The sequence below is a fragment of the Zeus faber genome (assembly GCF_960531495.2).
Source record: "Zeus faber genome assembly, chromosome: 5".
NCBI classification, from domain to species: Eukaryota; Metazoa; Chordata; class Actinopteri; order Zeiformes; family Zeidae; genus Zeus; species Zeus faber.
The window spans coordinates 16,165,491-16,185,621 of NC_137192.1; the positions used below are offsets into that span (position 1 = coordinate 16,165,491).

At 44.5% G+C, this 20,131-nt stretch overlaps 1 protein-coding gene across 1 annotated transcript in view; it reads right to left on the minus strand.

The window, feature by feature from the left end:
* kaznb (kazrin, periplakin interacting protein b) overlaps window positions 1-20,131 on the minus strand; it is a 51,564-nt gene that overhangs the window by 17,150 nt on the left and 14,283 nt on the right. The window contains exon 2 of the mRNA XM_080001386.1: window positions 3,108-3,212. Within this exon, the coding sequence (XP_079857512.1) occupies window positions 3,108-3,212 (105 nt within the window). The remainder of the gene's footprint in view (window positions 1-3,107; window positions 3,213-20,131) is intronic.

Here is a 20,131-nt window from a genome sequence, read left to right on the forward strand (position 1 = left end):
GCGTGCTGAGCTGCCCTTACCATCTGGAATGCAGATTTAAATTCATTTAAATTCCGATGTAAAGTGTTTCATCAGAGAACAGTCATATATTTCAGTTTACAGCTCAAAGAAAAATGCTCAGTGCCTCTGTGAAATCACGAGAAAAGCAACACTTCCACGTCAAATGCAGCCCAGAGGATCATTTTAGGGTGAGGGGTCCGCCTTGTGTTGACCTTTCTGGTGAACACACACAACTGGTAAAATTGGATTCTGCTCATTTAGACCTGTCGAAAGGCCGTTGTTTGTTCCTCCAAAAGGTCCATCCGGGATGCTGTCTGTGTGTGTTAGACGGGGCCTGGGTGAGTGTGGACACGGTGACACAGGTAATCACGTTAGCGACGGGCCGGCTGGCCCCGCTGTCAAAGGGCTGCATGGCCCCGAGGCTCCAGCAGGTACAGGCAGCGTCACTACCAGGAGGAAACCATGCAAAGACACGGAAAGTCGCATATTGTTACTACTGCTGTTACTGTCGTTCAGTAGTTATTTTTTGGTGTTTGTATTTTGATGGTGTGAGAGTTTTTCCAAGTCTGTAATTCTCCTTGTATTCATAATGGGATGTAAAGTCACGTGTCTGATCTCTGCATGGTATTCTGTTCTGCTTTGGAAATTGCTCGTAAAGTTTTATTTTCGACATTACCTTTGATTACCTGAAGTGTTATCTTATCTTATCTCTGTCTTATAACATTGCTATAGCTTTAGAATTGTTTGTGCTGCACTCCTATAATGTGGAACATAAGGGTAAAAAAAAAAAATGTAAATAAAAAAAAACTGTAGAGTTTGTGTATTTACTTTGAAAGTCGCTTTGATAACTTTGTTGATTAACGTTTGAGTTTGGACTCAGATCTTTAATATAAATGCTGTTTTCTTTCTTTTGAATGTTGCAATGATTATTGTGGGCTGTCAGTCAACTAGGCTAGGTTAACCAGATAAAATAACAAACAAAAAAATGAAAACAAATAAAATAACCTCTGATGATAGCGTGGACCTGAATATTGGAATTCAAACCTTGAATTTAGGTGACATAACAAGCACATCTCAAGTCAGAGAGAAACATGTAAATAGCTTGTGAGTGAGCGTGTGCATGCATGTGGGACTGAGGAAATAAACGTCACAAGGGCAATAAACATGTTATCGGGTCCCGCTCATGAAGCTGAGCTCAACACAGTATATACTGTATATATAGCACATACAGTATATTTTATATATATATATATATGCACTTTATATTTATATATATATATATATATATATATTTATATATATACATCCGCATAGGTATTTAATTATATGTATATTATATATTGAGGTTTTTTTTATTGTATATATATATATATATATATATGCTGAAACCGCATACCTGTGACACGGGGCCATGGGGCCATCACTCACCCAGTATCGACTCAGGAATTCCAGTCATTCCTGTTCTGTCTCAACTGAGTTTTTCTGCACTTGAGACCAAGTATCGCTGCAATGTTTCCACTGGGATCATTACAGCCGTCAAGCCCTGCTCTGAAACATTGCTGTATGCGTGGAGCCTATTATTGTTGCAAGGCCACATATAAAATATATCTATTAAGTCTGTTGCACATTATGTTTGTTGTTCCTCTGCCTCGTGTTCAGAGAGGCTGTGAGTTTTCAGTTCATCTAGAAATAGGCTGAGCAGCAGCGAGCTTGTAACTCTAATGTTCCCTCAACATTAAAGCCGTTTTTAAGACGTGAAGCGTGATAGTTTCCTTATCTCGCAGAGCCCAGCTCGAAAAAATAAACTTTCAATATACGCATACAACGGTCACCCAAATAAAACACGCATTTTGGAAATCGAAGCTCCCAACAAGCGCAAAGGTTTACGGAGCTAAATACTGGATAAAGCCGCTCTCCAACTAAAAAGTGGGATAATTCTGAGTTGATGCCGTATCTTGCCTCACAGCTTCTCTAAACCACACTCAAGGCTCCTCTTTCATCCTGACATTCAGCAGGAAACACTGCTCTGTTGTCCGTCCTCATTCCGGCTTAACTCCATCTCTTTGTTATTCATTTGCTTTGCTCACATGCAAGTCTGGAGAAATCCCCAAAAACTTTCATTTTCCATCCGCCCACACACCTCCCGCTCCTGCTACCGTATTCTTCAGTCGCACATAGTTGACCCGTCACTCTGCATTATCAGTGCCGGGGAGTGTGGATATAGAGCGCCTGGATGAGATGGGCATTAAAATATTAGCTGGCCCGGTGGAGGAGTGATGGACACGAGAAGCGGGAGGCGGACGCCTCGGTCGGGTCACCGCTGTCTCAACACGGGGTTTGATGGAAATGACAAGAGACTGGTCTAATCGCCGCTGAGAGCATCCTGCCAGCTTCAAACGGCGGCAGGAGTGGTGAAAAGATTAGAATTACACATGCAGCGGGGCGGCCTTTGAGGAGTGGCAAGAGGCGCGAGGGACGAACGAATAATAGAGGTCATTATGAGGGGAAAATGAATTGACCACCCGGACCTATAGATTAAGCCCCGGTATCTGTGTGATCAATGAGGGTCTATCATACTATGGTGATTACAGGGAGGACAGGTTGACGACTGCTGAAGGGAGACAGAGAGAAACCATTAAGCTGGCTGTGCCCACGCCGTTCCACGGGGAGATTGGATTTTCCAAATGGCAGACGACGCTTGGAGAAAATGAGCGGCTGGTGTCTCAGTGTAACACTGACATTTGTGACAAAAAACCCCCAAAACAATACAACAACAAACAAAAAGCTCGAGCAATTTGCAGATGTTAAGAGAGGCATTGCTTTGTATGGTAAGTCAGCCACTCAACGTCAGTGTTGTGCCTGAACCCATAAGCGGAATCTGAAGAGAGAGCTTTTATTTCGGCTGCACACTGTACTTCAGTCTTCAATGTGTCTCCGCTATCAGACCGTTCTCACACTCGTAGCCACGGAAAAGGCCTTTGCTCCTGTGTTAACCTCACCCGTGGCGAGCTGACAGCCCCATGTCTCTTAACTGCCAGGAAAAATCACTATGCACACTTCCTGCTGTCGCCACGGCAACGCCTGGTATTTCCACGGCAACACCCTACCTTTGCCTAGCGAGGAGTCGGGCGTGCCAAAGTTCATTAAGCTGGATATCGCCGGGTAGCACATGTCTGTCACCGCCGACTTCTGCCGCTGGTGCGCCGAGGGATCTGCGGTGAAGGAGAAGAAATGTGTCAAACGGAAGCTTTACGTACGTTTGTGTCGTTGCAGTCGCTCTGACGCGGTGTTCACTTCGGTTCTATTTGCCGTTTCCTCAAAAAAAATAAAAATGTGCCGGGATCATTTTTGAGTTTCCCTTTTTCCATTTCGTTTTCCGAGCCCCCCAGACGTGCCATCCATCGGTATCGGCCGCTTTCGCAAATGTCTCCCATGTGACCGCTGATGTAATGCCGGTGATCAAGTTCTGCATGTGGGGACATCGAGCAGGCGCCGGACGGAGGCTATTCAGCGCCGCCCTTCGCTCCACATCTCCTGGCCGTGTGCATATACCGTACTGAAGGTGGCTTAAGTCGAGGTTTCACTGAAAGGTAACTCAGATCTTTGCCATTTGGAAAAATTGTCATTGTTATTGTTATTACATTTCCATATGCTACTTTGCACATTGCCTGTCTTATATACTATAAAATACTTATTAATACGATTCTACATTTTGCATATCATGGAAAATAAGTTCATTGTATATTCTTGTGATGTTTATAACTTATAACTTATTTTAAAATTGTATTATTGTTTGATTTTGTTGAGCTGTTTATTACTTTTTTATTTTGAATGCATATGTTTGTGAATTCAGTGTCTATATATATATATATATATATCCCCTCGTTCGACACCCGAATTTGGCCCAAGGGGGGGAGATCAATAAAGTACTATCTTGTCTCATCGGTGTTGGATGTGATGCTCGCCAGGGCAGTGACGGCTACTTAGTGATTATCCCCAAACACCCTTATCTCAAAGACTCATCAAACTCGTGGCTCTCGTGGCTTAATGAGATGCCAAGAAGACGAGTATCTATCCATCTGCTCCAGTTCCACGACCGTCCTCATCGCCTCTCGACTGCAGCACCAAGCACTCCCACTTATTATAGCATGCTGCTTTTAGACTTTTCGGCAACTCGACAGTGTGGTGTTTGCCCCAGATCTCTGACGCACCCCCCCCCCCCCCCCAAACACACACACACACACACACACACACACAAACACACTCCCTCCTGCCAGGTGTAGCTGGGTGTTGGTTAAATGACCTTTCCTTGGTCTTTAATATGTAAATTGGGCGAAGGATACTTCCAAGCAGAGAAGTCTCTGTTGTGCTCTTAACCAAGCACTATGGGGAGGGTGCTTGTGTGTGTGTGTGTGTGTGTGTGTGTGTGTGTGTGTGTGTGTGTGTGTGTGTGTGTGTGTGTGTGTGTGTGCCGCGCATTTCAAATCATGAACGGAATAATAAAAATTTGCCGCAGTCAATCGTCTTCCAAAGTTTGTTTCCGTATTTTGTAGTTGGCTGCGCGTTGAGCAGCCGGACTTGAACGAACGCATGAATAACACTGAGCGTTCGTACGGTACTCCGAGTCAAAAAACACGCTTGCACAGCCGTCACATTTCTCTACGGAATGTGAAGGTGAGCGGAGGAGGCTGCTTATATCCCACAAAATGAGCAATGTATCAACCGCATTATTTCTGCTTGGTCGGAGCTCAGCGGTGCGGGGTGAAAGGTTATGGAAATAATGAGCTGGAGCGGTAGCGGGGCGTCCGCAGCGGAGAAAGCAACGGGCCGGCGCAGGTTTACCACGGAGCCCCCACAGGTGCTTTTTAACAGCAGGAAAGTAAACGCTCCCTCAACCGCAACAGCAAAACCGTCCTGAAGGTTGTTTTTTTCTTACGGTCGTTGTCCTCCTCTGCCGCGTGCGTCCCTCCGTCGAAGCGCTTCGTGAATGAACAAACTTGCCGCGATGGCGGTAAAATAAAAACCCGGCTCGTTTGTTTTGTTTTTTTCATCACGTGGCGTTATTCATTAAAAGCCGCGTTGTGAATCGTCCCCAAATTAATAAGGGACCTCCTCGCGGGCGACAGGAGCGGGGGGGGAGGGGATGCAGCGCGGCCGGTGTCACAGGGGTAAACATCCGTGAGATATTAATGAGATCTGGTCGATAGCGTATGACTGCCGAAAACGTCCCCGAGTGGAGTGGAACACAGAGAGAGAGAGAGGGAGAGAGAGATAGAGAGAGAGAGAGAGAGAGAGAGAGAGAGAGAGGGAGGGGCAGGGGAGTCACAAGAGGCCGCTGAGTTCCAACCGGAGTCTCAGGCAATATTGCGGAGCTTCTGGGCTTCATAAATAAATGGGGACCAGCCTCGTAAAACGCCAACAAGTGGGGTTTTTTTGGGGGGGTTTTTTAACAACTTTCCCGCATCTTCCCTCTTATACGCTGCTCTTTTCGCTACTTTCAGACACCTGTGAGCTGTCGCCTTAATAAACACCGAAACGACTCAGCGCTAGTAATTACAGAATAGTTTGTTGGAAATAGAACGGAGCGGGCGATTATCATCCGCTGGCAGGCGGCTCATCTCAGCCTAACCCCTTAATTACAGCCGCATCCCGTCTCCGTTGGAGCCCGCTTGCTCCTATATCAATCGCCGGACATGGGAGACGGACGGCACAATCACCACCATTCCCTGGAAACCCCCCCAGAAAGCCCCATGAAGGAGTTGCTTTTAAGACCTGACGCACAACAGCTTCAATGCTCAACGGAAACACGTTGTAGATCCTTGCCTGTAAAATTAGCGGAATGAATATTCACCCCCGGAATCCCTGGATTCTCATCATTAAACCAAAAGGACGCTGCCTGGAATCTTACGGCGCAGACCTCTGCCTTTCCACATGGTGGAAGGTTGTTGATGGGAAAACACAGAATAAATACAAACATAAATATAAATAAATAAATACAGTAGAGTGTTCGTTTTTTTTTTTTTAAATAAAGCTTTAATGAAGTGTATACTTAAATAAATAAATAGACCACAAGGCCGTATGATATCAAGCTCGTTTTTTAGAAAACCGACATCATGGAGAAGTACTGCACTACCCACAATCCTAAGTGCAACAGCGACGTCTCTAATTGGTGGAGCTCACTGTTACCGTGGAAACGTTTCAAATCCAGTTAAATTGTATCTATGAATGGAATTCATACTGAGGGTATGGTCCATTATCCCTATTCTCGCTGAACATTTAATTCAATAGGCAATTCAATAGAGAAAAAGCAAAACCGGTATCCCGCCCTTATTTTGTGCACCAACCGACTGAATTGGTGGTGCCACACAGCGGCCTCCGTGGAAGAGGCGGCGAAAAAACGCGAAAGCCAGTGTCAAAAGGTCTCATTCTAAGGTAACAAAAACACGAGGATTCTTATTTTCATGGAATTACACACAATTCAAAACATACTTATGAATATTATATTCCATTACTATCAAGTCTGTTCTGTAAATTCTACACTGCACCTTTAAGCTGCCCTTTACATTTCTGTTATTTCCTCTCGGGCATTTATTAATTGACCGAGCTTATGAGGGAAGAATTTGGAACAATAACTAAATGGCGTTTCACAATAACACCGCTCTGTGAATAAATTAACGCCCCGAAACGATTACGTGCCACCGGGTTTGTAACCTTTGGCGCAGCATGAAGGCGGCGAGCCAGATCCGAGCCCCACGGCCCCGACTCTCCGTAGCTCTGAGTTGGTTAACATTTCGGTTGTTTAATTTCTGGTCATTTCTGACGAGAAAAAAAACCCTCCAAATCCGAGCCCGGCCTCGTTCGCAGCCTTTGATGCGGACGGCATGATGCGAACGACATGACGTGACAGACTATAATATTATTTATTTTCTTCTTTTTTTTTTTATAACAAACCTCAGACGGGAGATTCAAACACTGAAGACCTCACAAAGAACAAATGTTATTATTCTGGAAGAACCCATTTTTTAAAATATAAAACACACTTTTCACTGCATCAGAAAAACAACGGACTGAAGTGCGCTCGGGGGGAAGATTGGCGCCCAGAAGATGAAAAATATTGGGGGAAAAGCTGACACATCTCTGTTATACCACGCCAGCGTGCAGCGGACAACAACAAAAAAAAAAGTCATTTATCTGTTATTATTCCTTGCCCGGAGCTGAAGACTTATTGTCTATTAATCTGTGTTTGTAATCGCTGGTGACACAGGAAATCAATAGCGGCAGCACTCACAGAGCATTAGCCCTGAAAGGTTGCACCAAGGCTGCTGTGATTCACGGCTTGTGGATGCCGTCAGAGCATTAAGAGCAGCGGCCGTCGGGCCCTGAGTAAACGCACTCCTAAAAAAACAACAACAACAACAACAAAAAAAAGCTCATCCAGGGGCACATCAATTGCAGTTACGTCGAGAGTAAAAAAAAAAACAAACAAAAAAAAAAAACGGCGGAAGAAAATGTAATTGCCACGGTTGATGTTGCTAAACTCAGCTCTCCGCCGTTCTGCGCCACGTTCTGGTCTCTGATGTCCGCGTGCACAAACAAATGGAATCTATTAAAGAATCGTGGTTGAAAGGGAAATAAATCCTGTATGTAGAGCGGTGCACCGTGGCAAATCGGGCTGAATATCCGTGTGCCTCCGTTCCCGTTTTTCAATTACATTTTTGAGCTATATTGGATTGTGCACTGAGATCGAAAAAAAAAAAAAAAAAAATGAAAGAAAAACAAGAAACACTGCGATTGAAACTGCAAGAGACGTGGAGACTGATATTAAAGTTTTTTTGTTGTTTTTTTTTTTGGTACCCTTCAGAATAAGAATACCTTCTTTGGTCGGCATTAAGCTTCAGTAGACGGCATCCAGACCTGCAACAAGCGATAAGGGCGGCGAAAAAAAACATTGCCGACATGATGACTAAGGAAAAACGCTGCCTTGACGATGGTTCTAAAATACACCTAAAGTGTTTTAAAGTGAGGAAGGAGTCGAATAATGGCATTGGGAAAGAAAGTCAATAAGGCTATGAGAAGGATATTGGCGCCATTGGTGAATATAAAGCGCACTCGCCCAGATAATTATCATTCCATACTGACTGATGGCAGGATTTATTCAGGCTCTCGAAAAATCATTTTGCGGGCTGGCCTGCCAAACTAAGGAGACAGGTGGGCAGAGCTTACTGATAAGCCATTTGAGGGATAGAAAACAGATCATCTTCACTACAGCCCCACTGTATGGTTATAGTCTGGGTGACCAGGTTCTGGAACCCCTAAGTGCGCCGCACGTTCGGCGCGCCGCTGGGGGCGGGGTCTGAGAGCGCCCCCTGTCGTGCACGCTATTTTTTTTTTTGTTTGTTTCGTTCAATGAGGTAATGGAGAGGAGCGGGGCCCGGGGACACGCAGCAGAGTCGCGGGCCCTGCACCCACACACACACACACAAACACACACACACACACACACACACACACACACACACACACACACACACACACACGCACGCACGCGCGCACACACACCCCTGACAGCCCACAACTCACAGCGAGCGAGCGGGCGCGTTAATGACGTTTCTACCATGCGTCTGCCGTGTGACAGAAACTGCTTGCCTCTATATATAATATATGTCAGCACTGCAAACAAGTAGGATATGATTATTATCATTTGAATTGTGCTGAAAAACCAAGACAATTTGGTCAATATCTGTCGGGACCCGGGCCACACAGCTCGAAACAGCCTGCGTGCCGCGAGACAAAACCGAGACGTCTTGTCGCCGCGTTACAGGCGGCGTGGGAAATCACTCCCTCTCTATCCCCACCATTTAAAAATGAAATCCATTCCGACCAGGATAATGAACCTTTATCAATAACTCCCTGATGGAGGTCTCATTTTCTGTCAACTGCACATTAGTTAATCCAGTCTCAGCGAGGAGGACGGTCTCAAAGGCGCAGTCGGCGATGTTTTATTTGCGCGCTGCTCAAATTGACCGTGATACGGAGGGAGGGCGTTTGGGAACTTTTTTTGATCAATACCAGTCCCTCCACTGTTCTCTCCATGGCTGCTGAGCGAGATCCCAAGCCCTAAAAGGGTCTGGTGCGCACCCTCCGTTAAGGAGGAAATGCTCCTCACCACAAGACTTGTCAATCTCCGCTCTGCTTATATATTTTTATTTTCTGCAATGCTTATATCCCCAAAGTGATTTCAATGTAGTTTGTGTCAGCATGGACGACCATTTTAAATTGCTCTGCAATAAGGGCCAAGGCTAAGAAGTCTAATCTGTCAATGTTGCGGCAGTTCATATGCCTTCCTATAGGGGTTGCTATTTGTCCAATGTTACTGATTGCGCCTTTAACTTTATGGTTTGGTTGCTCTTGCTAGTAAGTGACATGGGTACAGTTGGCAGTAAAGGACGACTATTTCATTCCAACTGCAATTCAAATTGAAAATTCAGTCAGGGTTCATCTGAAATACCATATTTCCTCAAATAGAGACCGAGGCCTTTATTTGTCTCGACCGCAGAGGATACCAGACCTTCATTGGAAGCAGGCTTATATTAGAGGCAGGCTTTTATATCTAAATACCTCTGTTTAATAGAATTAAGTATATTTGATCCTATTTTAGTATGTATATTAAATCAAACTGCCGTCTGGGTGCCATGCCATGCAAACACATGTTTGGTGAAAAAAGAGATCAAGTAGCTACCCTAAAAAATGGAGTAAATGAAATAGATCTACAAAAGTAACACACGATCGGGCTCCGCACCAGAACAGCACCGCAGCTCCGATCAGTTTTTCTCCCGGTCTTTATTTGAGGCAGGCTTGTATTTGGTCCTGTGGACCACGCCCTGGCATTAAGTCGACGCCGATTCTTATTTGACTACCTGTTTATATTTGAGGAAATGTGGTATTTTGGATAGAAAAATGTTTCCTAGAGAGTGGTTTCAGTGCTGTCCTGATACAGACAATCTAATGGGACAGAGATCTGCACTCAAACATTAAGACAGAATCTCTTGCTGTGCTGAAATGAATTTGACCTTTATAAAAATGAAAGGGAAAGAATCCAATCAATGAAATATGCAGCTGTTTATGATCTCCCCCAAAGCTGTAATAAGGCTACCGTTTATGACTCAAGTGAACGGTGAGCTTGATGGAGAACAAATTTCACGTATCCTTGCATACGTACTGTACACACACACACACACACACACACACACACACACACCCCTGAAAGGCGCTGTATAGCTGATTTGGTTGATGTCGAGGCTGACAGCTGGACTGGTCTCTCATTACCGCGACCCCAAATCTTTCCCAACTGGGCAAAGCAAGATGAGGTCAGATTCAAAGTGAAGATTAAACAAGAAAATCTGCCTGGAAGAAATCCAACCCTGACACGATAATAAATAAATAAATCAAATAAAATCCTCTGCCTCCTTGTGCCAAGCTTCTCTGGGTTTGGGGAAAACTGTGATGGTGGCGGCATCAGGCACGGCTTAGCTGTTTAATATTCTTATAGTGTGCCGGGACATTTGGAAAAAGTGAGACATTTTGCTGACCTCCATCCCCTGGGCATGAAAATTGATCAGTGTCCTTGTCATGCATGTTAGTCCTGCCTCACAAATTTCCGGCCACCTTTCCTCCACAAAACCCAGCAGATCCTCCGTGGAGGAGTCCGCCGTCTCCGGCCAGCTCCACTGTCTGGCAAAACTGTTCAACGGGGATAACAAGGAGAAAAGTTTGGAAGTTTACATTTCTTGGTGCTCGGTCTAAGTTGTAGGTTGGAGCTTGGGTTGACGAGGCCGAAACCTATGCGGCAATACCATCACCACACCAACGAGATCTCTTCCATCTACAGTAGCAGGTATATTTTCATGCTCGTCCAGAAGTGAACTGAGCAGGTGGTTGACTTGGAAAGAAAATCTACAAGGAAAAAGGGAACACAACACAATAATTAAATATTTAAGGGCCACAGCAGTGCCATCTCCAGGAGGAGGCCCACTAAATTGAATAATAAACCACTAAACAACAAAACACACACACACACACACACACACACACACACACACACACACACACACACACACACACACACACACACACACACACACACACACACACAGGTGCAAAAATATTCCATTGAGGCTGCTACAGTGGTCACAGGAGTTTGAAGTGCTGTCCAAGTAAGCAGCTTGTAAAGGTGTGAATAATAGAACTTAGGCAGCATGTTGGCATGGCTACTGCTGCTGGAACAGAGCGGAACCAGCGCCACCAGCTCCTCAAACAGAATCAAAATATCAAGGTGTTGTACCGCAACTCAGTACAACAAATCTTACTTGGTATCTTTCTGCCACTTCACAGCTCGAGCAAACCTCACACTCAGAGCAGACAACAACAGGGTGACTTCTTGATTAAGGAGGAACAATTTCCCAACAGAGAACCTTCTACACACCTTGATATTCCATTACAGGTTTTCAAATGAGATCCTGTGTTCCTGTTCTCATAAAAAATGGAGGCCTAGATTTATCATACAGCCATTTTTAATGAGCACCTTAAACCGGTGTTTCTATGGTTTGGTGCCGGGGAGTACCGTAGCCATCTGAAATTCACTTTTCACATGTCAGGAAGCAGTAGCTTGCCACATAATTCCACACATTATGAACAAATTCTGTCATAATTCTGTCGACACATAAGCAGAGCAGTAGTAGAAATAATAACGTTAATGATATAAATAAGAAATATTATTAATATAAATGATGATGATGATGTTTATTAAACTTGTTATTGTTATTATTAACAATATCATTAATAACGATATTGATAATAACGATAACAATAATAATAATAATAAATATATCTGCAGGCAGCTATACACGGGGTCCAGGGTAGTCCGCCCTTCGTTAAAGTTCAATTGGCGTGCGTTGGCTCTCTAGAGTGTGTTGTGACTGCAGAAGCTCATTCGTTCTGGCCCGGTTACAGCTATGATGGGGCGGTGTTTGCGGCTAACGGCGGTTATCATTCTGAAAGTAGGGCTGCATGATTATGGTTGAAACGATAAACACGATTATTATTGTCAATATTGTGATGACGATTATTCATCACAATTATTCATACATTTTGATGAACACAATTATTTTATTGCTTCACTCTGTAAATCAACAGAAAACTGCCTTCACAATAATAATTTATTTTATAAACCTATAAATAAATAAACTCAAATGTACAAATCTTTGAATCAAAATAGGACTTTCTTCACATGAATTCAGTCTTCTTAAGGATATAATAAATTACATCCAAACAAGAAGGTAGGTCAGTTACATTACAGAAAAAAACAGCCCACGACCATATATCTCTGGAATGTCTATAAATTCGGACAGTGATGTTATTGGGTTTTTATTTTGTAGAACTTACTTTGGTGCATGCCAGTTGTCCTAAGAATCGCATATTTATGACATTTAATACGCTGTGCTTTGTTTAATCCAATTGTCTCCTGGTAAAATAATACCTGTCCCTTTGTACCTTCATATGGTTAAGAGTTCATATCTTATATTCCTTTAGTTAAAGTCCCATCGCGATTACATCTGTGCTTGACGGTATCCTGGTAAGGTTTGGGTTACAGACTCACATGATCTGTGTATTATTTTTTTTTTTCTCGTTGTAGTTTATGCATGGCGCCATCTTGGTGCGGGAGTCATTGTTGATCACTGAATACTGAACCGCCTGGATGAAACTCGAACGACGGTATGTTGGAACTTCCCCGAATCCACGTATATTCAGATTGTCTGTGGGTTCATCCATAAATATGAAATATCCATGAAAGTCTGACGCAAGTCCCATCTATACATGCCGCCATCTTTGCGAGGACCCGATTGTTGACCAATCACTAGACTGCAATGCTATCATGTGACCTGTGCAAGCCGTCATCATCATAACTAATAATCCAGTTTGTTTACTAAATTATTCCACAATAAATGACCGATCTGGATCAAACTTGGATGACAGCATGTTGGGACCGCCGAGAATAAACATTTTTTTCATCTTGTCTGTGAGTGCAGCAGATCCATGAGATCAACTGACTACTGAGGTCATTTTTTCACCAACAAACACAATAGGGCTCCCACCCTTTTCGGGGCGGGACCCCTAAATATGTTAATATGTAGAATATGTAGATTACATACAACCAAATTAATTGTTTGTCATTAAATACACACGTTGGTGAACTTTTTAACAAATCTGACGTTGGTGGTCATTCTCCCTCTCTCTAGGTATTTTTGGGGGGTGTTTTTAGTGAAGATTGTGTAATTGGTTATGGTTATTGTTACAACCAACTACAATTCAGGAAGATTGTGTGTAATTCTGTCAGTTTTTTATTACAACTAACTACAATTCAGGAAGACTGTAAACAACATTGTTCATGTCCCAAATGCAACACCTACCTGGTGTTTAACGGCAGTTATCTCGCCACAATAATAATAATAATAATAATAATAATAATAATAATAATAATAATAATAATTGTGCTTAACACCTTTGGAATGATTTTTACCACTAGATTTGGAGTACCAAAAACAAAAGTTCTGAGTGAATACCACAACAACTCATTTAAGTTTGCAGAGATGCTGTCAGAATGTCTATTTGCAGGCGGAGAAGCACGGAATTGGAAAAAGTCAAGCGGCGCCCTGGGCCGTCGGCAGTCAAAGTACGTCTCGCTGCACTTTAACTACCGTCTGACGTGATGACTTACTACAGGACACTTACTGCAAATGCCCCTTTGCACCCTGGGAGCCCAGACACACGTCTGCTGCTGCCAGTCAAAATGTGTCCTTTACGAAAAGCGAGTGGTGCTCTTTGCAGAGGGAGTGATGGGATGTGTGGCCTGGCTGCGGTCCTCGGTGTGAGATAAATATCAACATCTGTCACTGTGAGGGCCGGTCCACCGGGTGGGCTGTGTTGTGCCCACCGGCAGCGGAGCGTCTGCCAATTCCTTCACAGCACAGTGCAGCGCCCTAATGGCACACTCTGTCTCCGCAGCTGAGGAGGAGAGATGGCCAGTTCAGATGAATCAGATGAATTCATCAGCTGCATTTAGTAAAAACACATTTTTTTTTTTTTTATAATCATGAGTACAACTTGGACCGGATGAAGTGGGTTTAGTGTGATTTACTAGTGCCGTCAGGCTTGCTGATGTGGAGTTAGGCCAATTACAAGAAACTGGGACTTGTCGACAAGGGAAAAACGTGCAATGCTGTAATGAATGCAAGAGCCTCCCATCGGTCATTACTCATGTTGTTTGGCTGGAACTGTGCGATAGGCTTTGATAAGGAAAGGATGCGTCAGTGTGAAAAACAATTCAAAGAGTTCTTTTCTCATCTTTGCAGGGAGAAATACATCAAACAGGATTGTATCCTAATTGGAATGTGATACATGTCCCACTGATGTTTGGCTGACATAGTTTGACTGTAGCAAATACAGACAGCGATCAATGATTCAGCAGAGACTCCAGCTCTGCCCATTGGTAACAATAAATGCACGACTCTGTACCATTAGCAAGTACAAATCCAGTTTTATAGGAACAGAATTAGCCATTAGTCGGGTTGTGAGTACTGCTCGGAATGACTAATGTTCCAGAGAGAGCCAATTCCTGAGAAGGGAGTTGACCGCTTGCTCCGTGTCCTCCCTCATCAGGGAACAGAAATTCTTTTTAGAAAAGTGGAGCATCTCCAAACAGCGCGCCTCTCCGCCCCGATCATGACTGCACGTCCTCTAGAAAATGTAATTAGTTGGATGGCGGTGGCAGCGGTAATAAGCATTTCAGCTCGGCTCAGGAGACTTGGCTGTCAGGGTCTGCCGTTCTGCACGCACACAAATACACAACAGGTTGTCTACATGAGTTATCTCATTATATTACCTCCACATAGCTATGAATGCAGATAGTCAAGCCACCTATTATTGTCAGGTTATCCAAAATGATGCCTCTCGCCGCCGACGCACCACGACTCTTGTCGAAGTTGCTCCGACATGAAAATCCTTCCTCCGAAAAAGTGTTCTGACACCTGTTGAAACTGTTAACAGGAAGTTAACAAAACATCCTGTGGCAGGACACGTGAAGCTTACAGGAGATACAAGAAAATGATTTCTATTTTGAGATCCTCATCATCCTCATGATGACAATGAAGATCTTCGTCATTCTGTCAACAGACAACCTAAGTTGGTTATAATACTTTACTGGGTGGATTTACCACAGCTTATTAGAAACTAGTTTCTAAATTAAAAACTAAGAATAGGATTGAAAGGATGGGAAGAAAGCAGACACGGAACACGGTGCTTCAAGGTAAGAGGAGTAAGGGAGAGGTTCTGCAGTCCCGCACGGGGTCTTTATCGGTTCATCAGTAGCCTAATATACTACAACGCGCTCCGTCTCCTCATCCTCCCTCTCCAGCCGCCGCCGTCCTGTGTGCGTGCTCATTGCTCATTACACAGGGGAAGAGGGAGGGCTAAGTAGGCTACAGCCCAACACGCTCCTCAACCTGTCCAGGACGCTGACCTTTTGTCTGATTTATCGAAGGGGCAGACAATAGCCCAACGGCTTATATTGCCCACCATGTGATAGATCTTATCTCACCGTGAGGAGCCGAGAGAGCCGAGGGCGAAGCCGACCGTCCCGGCACGTCGGTGTGAACACTCCGCAGCGCTTCCTACGCTGCCGACGCCGCGATCACGAGGGGCCTCCGTGTTGCCTCCACCGGCCGTCCCCTCTCCTCTCACTCGCCTCCTCGTCCATCAACCTCACCTCTTACTTTTAAAGCCCAGCATCCCTGAGCTCATCTAGTTTCTCCCCTTGCAGGATTATTTGGCCTCATGATTACTTGGATTCTTCTCCTGTCCCTGAATTGTAGCTCCTACAATTTTAGAATCGCTCGCTCTCGCTCTCTCGCTCTCTCTCTCTCTCTCTCTCTCTCTCTCTCTCTCTCTCTCTCTCTCTCCTTCCTTTCCCCCTATACCTCCCTCCCTAGTTGGTTCTGCGTCAATGATCACAATTTCTTCAATCTGCAGAGACTTCCTCCCCGGAGAGTAACTGCACGGGTAAGAGCTGAGAAGCGCTGAGATATCTACTGTAACCACCGGTGCCTGCGGGGCAGTCAGGGATTGAGAGGAAAATCAGGGTGGAAACACCTGAATATACAAAAAAAAAAAAAAAAAAAAAAAAAAAAACAGCACAAAGAAAGAAGGGAATGATTCTGTGGGAAAAAGGAAGATTAAATGTCATGTTTAATCGCTATGACTGCAGATATTTGATGCAGCCTTCCCCCCGCAAAAAGCCATCACAATGCAAGCGCTTCCTCAGAAAGAAAGACATCCGCACAAGCAGTACCGCGATGTTCCGGGCTAACTGGAAATATGTAGGAAAATCTCAAAGTAACAGGTTTTTTTTGGTTTTTTTTTTCCTGCGCCTGTGTTTCCCGGAGGCTGCCCCCCGCCCCCCATCTCCGAAGACAGTGCTGGATTGGCTCCGCAGCCTCGTCTGCTTAATTAACTAGTAGTCAGCTGTGATTCTGGAGGCGTCCGTTTTTAAAGTCAAAATCAAACCACCGTATCTGCAGGCAGACCTCCCGAAGACGGTCGTGGGTATCCGTCTCTGCTCGGCACAAAGACCGTTTTTTCGCCTTGAAGTGCTGCGGAGCAGCTGCCGACGCCGCCATATCAACATAAAAGTCACTGTGCGAGATGAATACCTGGAGAAAACGACCCCCTCGCTCCCCAAAGACCCGCGAAACATGCGTCTAAATTGCCTCGGGGAACCTCCGAACTGCACAATGAACTCTCTGAGTAGTGAAGTGACTGTGTCAGTGCGAGCTCCACTTCGTCTCCAACAGTCACCGTGTCGGCCCATGTTCTATTGTTGGAATCTAAAGCTCACAAATAATTACTCCACTGTACAGTTTCATCAACAATAAAATGGAAAAGCTGTTTAACGACTCGTTACTGTTCTACTGCTTTGTTTTGATGAGTCCTTTTACAATTATCCCCTTAACACGCACGCTGCCACCGAGAATTACTGCAGTTGGGCACAAAACCTGCTGGGACTGCTAATGAACAATTGCATTGACAGCCATAGGCTCAAACTTAATCCTCTCTGAAGGAAAATGTTTAAGAGCGACGGAGAAAGCGGAGGCTCCGAATAACACAACGTGCCTGATGAGCGCGACGCAAGCGAGAGCCCGGGAATGCGAAATTAAAAGACAGAACTTTTTTTGGGGAAAGTCATGCTTGAGAACTCGCCTGGCCGCCGGACACGACTCCCGGCTCTCATTTAACCACGCGGCCCGTCGCACCCGCTTTGATCGACGGACTGAATCTCTCAGAGTAAAGCTTCACTTTTGAATTCGACAAAGATTGTGAAGCGCGGGTTTTGGGGTTCGTATCTTACACGTGTATCTACTGCCCACACTCTGTCCTCAACCAAAACGGAGGATCTATGATGCACTACCGGAGGCAGCACTCTCCTGACCTTCTGCTGAAACTACACGTTATGGGATGTATCAACCTTTAACGGGTTCAAATGAATCTTCGCTTTCGTTCTCAACCCTCTGCTTTTCATTTCCTTTGCGTTTGGGGTCTGTCTGTTTATTAACGTAGTTGGATTAGTTCGTGAGATTAGCGCTCATTGTTTATATTTAACATTTGCGGAGCTGACGGGCACTAGGACCCCGAGACGTGTCTGAGCTGCCCTTGCGTGCCCGACCGAAATAACAAGTACAGAACAGAAATTTAACGGGGAATTCATAACACCTTCCCAGGTATGAAGTGAAATCTAAAGTCTATTCCGGTGCATGAAATCAGTTTTTTCCTGTTGGAATGATAATATTTTATTCACATAAGTGAATAATTAATTTGTTGTGAGGAAAAAATTTATTTAACTCAGTGATCCACGTTAGGACTGCACATCAGCCATTTTATATACAGTATGTGCTTGATGCATATCAGGCTTGGTAATTAAAGGTTTTCACTAAATACATCTTTTGAATGGACCTCTATGGGAATCTACGTTCCAGTTCAGCTTCAGCGCATCTCAAGCGCCAGGGCTAAACCAACAACTTTTTAAATATATTTGTTAAATAAATAAAAGCTATTAATCTTGAATAAATAAAGAAGTGCAAAAAAATTACTTTCCTTTTACACAGTCAACGCAGCGGTTGCCCTTTACTGAATTAACCAGCTTTCATCTACCTGGTGCAACACCCAACGCTGGCCTAGAAATGTCAGGCCAGCGGGATGGCTTAAGATCAATGAGACGGGAGGAAAACAGGGTAACTCACTGCCTGGAATGTCAGAGAATGGCAAAGCCACAAATGAGGATAAAATACACCCATTTACAGGGGTGGTCATTCAGTGCATGTCAGCTCCTCTGCGAGCCGTGATTACCCAGAAACCCACAGGCACGGCTCGGCCTTGAGGTGTAACACTGTTCCAGCACATATCACGTCAAACTGATCCACTTCCTGTTTCTATCATGTGAAATCATGGGCTTTAATAACCTTATCACTGCATGTTGGCGATCACAATTAAATTTAACAGTTAAATGACTGAAATCACTACATGTGCACATGGACTCAGAGCTGGTAAAAAGTGCAGCCCCAGAAACCACAAGTTGCTGCATTGCAGAGGAAAGCCGCTCATAGAGGTCAGAGGTGTGAGAAGCCTCGGCAGCGGTGGACAGCGCCTTCATGTTGAGCCCCACAGCAGCGCTCTCCGTTTCCTGTCCGACCCGTGTAAGCGCCACGCCTACTACGTTGTTTTACCTTACTTCACGCCTCCTCCTACTAGCTCCCAGGGAATGCAGCCGGGCCGCTGTCTGCGGTTTATCTTCCGCTAACACGCTCTCTCTGCAGCTCCCTTTTTCCGCTCCACTGATTCTTAATGAAGGCCGGGATGCAGATTACCGCGGCAATCTGTCCCCGTCCATCTTTCATTCCTCTTCATCATCCAGTGCAAGGCTCATCCTGTCCTTGCCTATCCATGACTGGTCTGGTTAAATCCGCCACAGGTTGTGTCCCACCCCCAAGTTCCGGCCGAGGTCAAAGGACAGTATGGCAGATGGGGAAATCTCTGTATAAGCCAAAAACATACACCATGGGCTCATGGCCAATGCCAAACAAGGACCTCCACCCTGCAGTTGTGTAATCAGACAGTTTGACTATACTGCTTTAGAAAGCTAATACCTGATTGCGACACGGAGACATATGTAAACCCCAAGACAATCTTGCTGTAATCCTTTGATATATCAGTCACAGTCAACAGTATTAAAGGATTCGCTCTACTCCGCTTTTAACATACAGCACGGCAGCAAAAAAGATGCCACCATTAAGCACAGTGCTTCAGTAGGAATAAAAATGGGGTACCATGTATTAGGAAGGACATATCCTACATCATATTAAAACCAGCATCATTCCATATGCACTTCTAGACCACCTCAGACTACAGCCCAGATAGTGACAATCTTAAGCGCAACTAATACACATTAAATTATATAATACAAAATTGATCCCAAAACTGAAATGGAGTATAATATGTGTTTATTGTTATGCAGCACTCTCTGCATAGCATGGGCAGGCTTACCCTAAAAAACAAAGGGAGTGGACACTGGAACGGAGCCTTTACGCTAAACACAATTGTATGGATATCTTATTTTAGTATGATCATATTAAATAAGCTGCTACATCTATGCCAAAGTGCTCTCCACTGAAATGACATTTCATACGACAAAAAGCTGCCAATAGCGGTGAATGGCATTTAATGTTTTATTTCTTAATAATAACCTGTCAAGGTTGGTATTTTAAGGTGAAAACGTTTTCATTAAAAAAATAAGACATTGATCTAAACATCAAGGCTCGAAGTCCACGGTCTACAGCCGCTGACCCGATCACATCGACAGAGAAAGGCAGAGGCAGCTTCTCTGGGAGAAAGAACCAATTAGTTCTCCATCCACATCCCGTCACCTGACCGTCTACTTGGGTGAAGCCTGATGGAGGAGTCTCTTCAGCTGGCTCATTCAAACCAATTAAGGTCTGGAGGTATATTACCACACACTCATTACCTGCCT